At 44.0% G+C, this 3,036-nt stretch overlaps 1 protein-coding gene across 1 annotated transcript; it reads left to right on the forward strand.

Annotated features, from left to right (window-relative positions):
* Positions 1 to 710: 710 nt before the first annotated feature.
* On the forward strand, positions 711 to 1,172 carry AOL_s00215g812 (uncharacterized protein; the record flags this gene model as incomplete). Its single annotated transcript, XM_011130014.1, has 1 exon — positions 711 to 1,172. One exon carries the CDS (start codon positions 711 to 713, stop codon positions 1,170 to 1,172), a length of 462 nt encoding a protein of 153 aa, XP_011128316.1.
* Between the last annotated feature and the right edge of the window lie 1,864 nt (positions 1,173 to 3,036).

The following is a 3,036-nucleotide window of genomic DNA, read 5'->3' on the forward strand; positions in this document are numbered from 1 at the left end:
TTCGGGGTACATGAGCTGTGACCCCCGTTACATCCATTATCGTGCGCCCCCCCAAAGCGCTCAAGACTCAGACAGCTCTCAGTCAGAAACCCTCCGGCTGCTACCTACCTGCTCCCTCTTGGCAACCCACCCTCTCCGTCCAGCCTGTTGGCCGGTGTTACTACGCCCCACCCAGAAACAGGCCTTGTCCTGACGCTGCTTTTTTTTACTTTTTCCGCAACCTGGTCAGGCTTTTTGCTTTTGACTCAAACCCGGCCCTTTTTCACAAGGCAAGGAAAAATAAGGGCAAGTCGACTTGTTGTATTGTCATTCTGTGCACAGGCAGACAAGTACAATATACTGGACTTTTCATCCCATCTTCTTTACTTCTTCTCCCTGATCTTATTACACAGTTTCTTTTTCCTTCTTCCTCTATCCGGTCTCCAGGATATAACACCTACTTCTTCCCTCTACCGGTTCGTCCTGATCGTTCATTCTTATATAAAGATCACGACTCCCCCACGTCATTCCCATCTGGCTTTAGTATATCCACACATACATACACATACACATACACATATAATCCAAAGGGTTCTTCAAGCTTCCACCCTTCTATATATCAACACTCATCCGCAACTTATTATCTTCTACTTCAATCTTCATAATAAAAACATTCCCATACTGGTCCGACAATCAGTCATAGCTTCTTTCTATCAAAACACATATCCACAATGTCCGTCCCGATCTCTATAGTTCGCTCGAACTCGAGCACAAAGTCTCAACAGCTGGCCGAACTCCTTCACTTCCCAGCTTCTCCAAACTACTCTTGTGAACGTCATGCCTGCGCCTTCCCATCTTGGCCCGACAGACCGACTCTCAACTCTCCAGACCTGTCTGCTCACTCCGAAGACAGCGGGTTCTTCTCGGATCTCGATTTGGCTGGTCACAGCGTTGGCATGCAGCGTGTACGATCCAACCAGCGACCGTCAAACTACTTGGAATTGGAGTTCGAAGATGACGATGAAGATGATTCTTCCGACAACTCTTGCGCCGTTTCCCTTAGCTCGACACCTGAGACTCAGAGGAAGCCTCCAAAGAGATGTGACTCTAAGAGCATCATTGCCAACGAGCTCCGAAGGGAACGCATTGCCTCCGGCAGATGCAAGAAAAACGTTCGATTCGAACACAAATAAACAATCAAATAAATCTTAATGTTTAATCAGAGCAACCGAATTGGTGAGTCAGAAAAGTCTTAGATCTAAACCCTAGATAACATGATACTAATAACAAACCAAACAGATGCGATTACAAACTCTTCTAAATCCCTCATTGCCACAAAGCAAAAGATCCCTATCGGTCGCATCAATTTCGCCTCAACCCCAAACTTTACCCACATTCGCTACCTTGACGAGTGCTACGAATATTTGCCTTTCCCAAGAACAACTGTACAGTATTACGCGTGGTGGTGCCTCACAGTCTTGCGACATTTAGCGGGTTTTCATTCCATCATTTTCTTCAACCTTCGAGCATACATCTATTATTTTTCACTTCAGCATCATAACGAATCTTCTTTCTTTGATACCACCTTCCATTTTTTTCCCTGGAAAGGATCGAACACAAAGGCTGGACCCCACGCATAATACCCCCCGCTGCAACTGCTTACCCGGAGTTTCTCTTTTTTTTTTTCCCCTGCTCTTTCTTCCTTGATATAATTCTTAATATCATGTATTACTACAACTTTCTTTGTTACCGTTTCTAGGGATGCATCACATTTTTCAAAGGCGTTTCATAGAAGACGGGATTCGTTTCCATACACACACACACACATACACAAATTTCATGTAAAAACTATTAACATTTATTTTTCCTTTCTGTTTTCTTTTAACCTGTCATAGCCTGCCTGTATACCCCCATATCATTCTGGAGTTCTTCTTTTCATCATTTCATTTTCTTCTTCTTGTGATACCCCCTTTAGGGAACCCTCTATAGTTATGATTTTAATAAGCTACAAAAAATACATTCTTTAAAAAACCCCTTCAAACAAAAAACTTGCAAAATCCGTAGACTATTTCCATAGAAAATGTGACTTAGAACATGTGAGTTTTCATCGGCTAATACCTGAACTAGACTGGCCAAGTTTTACTGTGGCCTTTTTTTCCGACTTGCGCCGTCATCTTCTATGGCCATCTTGCGAAATATTCCGAACCCAGCCATTCGTCGGAATGTATAATGTATGCATGTAACCTCCAACCACCATTTCGATGTCCATATATAAAGTACTTGACTCCACATAGCATACCTTCGATATCTCTATCTCAACATCATCCAAATACCTATACACATATCGAATATTTTCCACTGGTCAGACAACAAAGCAGTCCCAACAATCCTGGTCGCACCAATTCACAGCCTTATGGATACATACAATGTCTACAAGAAGATTAATTGTTTGTTTCTTGTTTCCGATGTAATGTACATCACCTTTGCGATGGCGCTAAGCATTTCGGTGCTATAAAACATATGCAATGCATGTATGATCCTTATGCATGGAACCCATTTCCCACTTCCCCATTTTCCATATACCGGTACCGTTACAGCCTTCCATGACCGCCGCGGCCGCAGCGACCCCCCATACTGCATGATAACGTATTAAGAAACAACAACTTTGGGAAAGTGAGTAAGGCATCCAGTCAGATTCGTGGTCGTATGCTCCATTCAACCAATGGGTGAGAGCTGGCCAATTGGTTTTCAAAGATATGGACGCTTTAGGGCGCTCTGCATTGCTCCACTGCTAGGAGGCTACGTAGCCTACTGGTTACCAAAGTGATGTATGTATGTATGTATGTACGTATTTGGAGGGGGGAGGGTTCAGATCTGTGAGCTGGGTTTCTATGCGGGTAAATCGGGAGGATGATGGAAGGGAGCGCCCCCCGTTGGCTTCTATGCAAGTGAATTGGAGAGTTGAGCTGAAAACTGCTTAGCCTGGCACAGAAGCTTCCTTAGGTGTTAGTCAACCTGTTTTTGCTTCAAGCTGTCAGTATGCGGCGGGAGATGGTC

Source organism: Orbilia oligospora, assembly GCF_000225545.1.
Source record: "Orbilia oligospora ATCC 24927 unplaced genomic scaffold scaffold00215, whole genome shotgun sequence".
In the NCBI taxonomy this organism is placed as follows: domain Eukaryota; kingdom Fungi; phylum Ascomycota; class Orbiliomycetes; order Orbiliales; family Orbiliaceae; genus Orbilia; species Orbilia oligospora.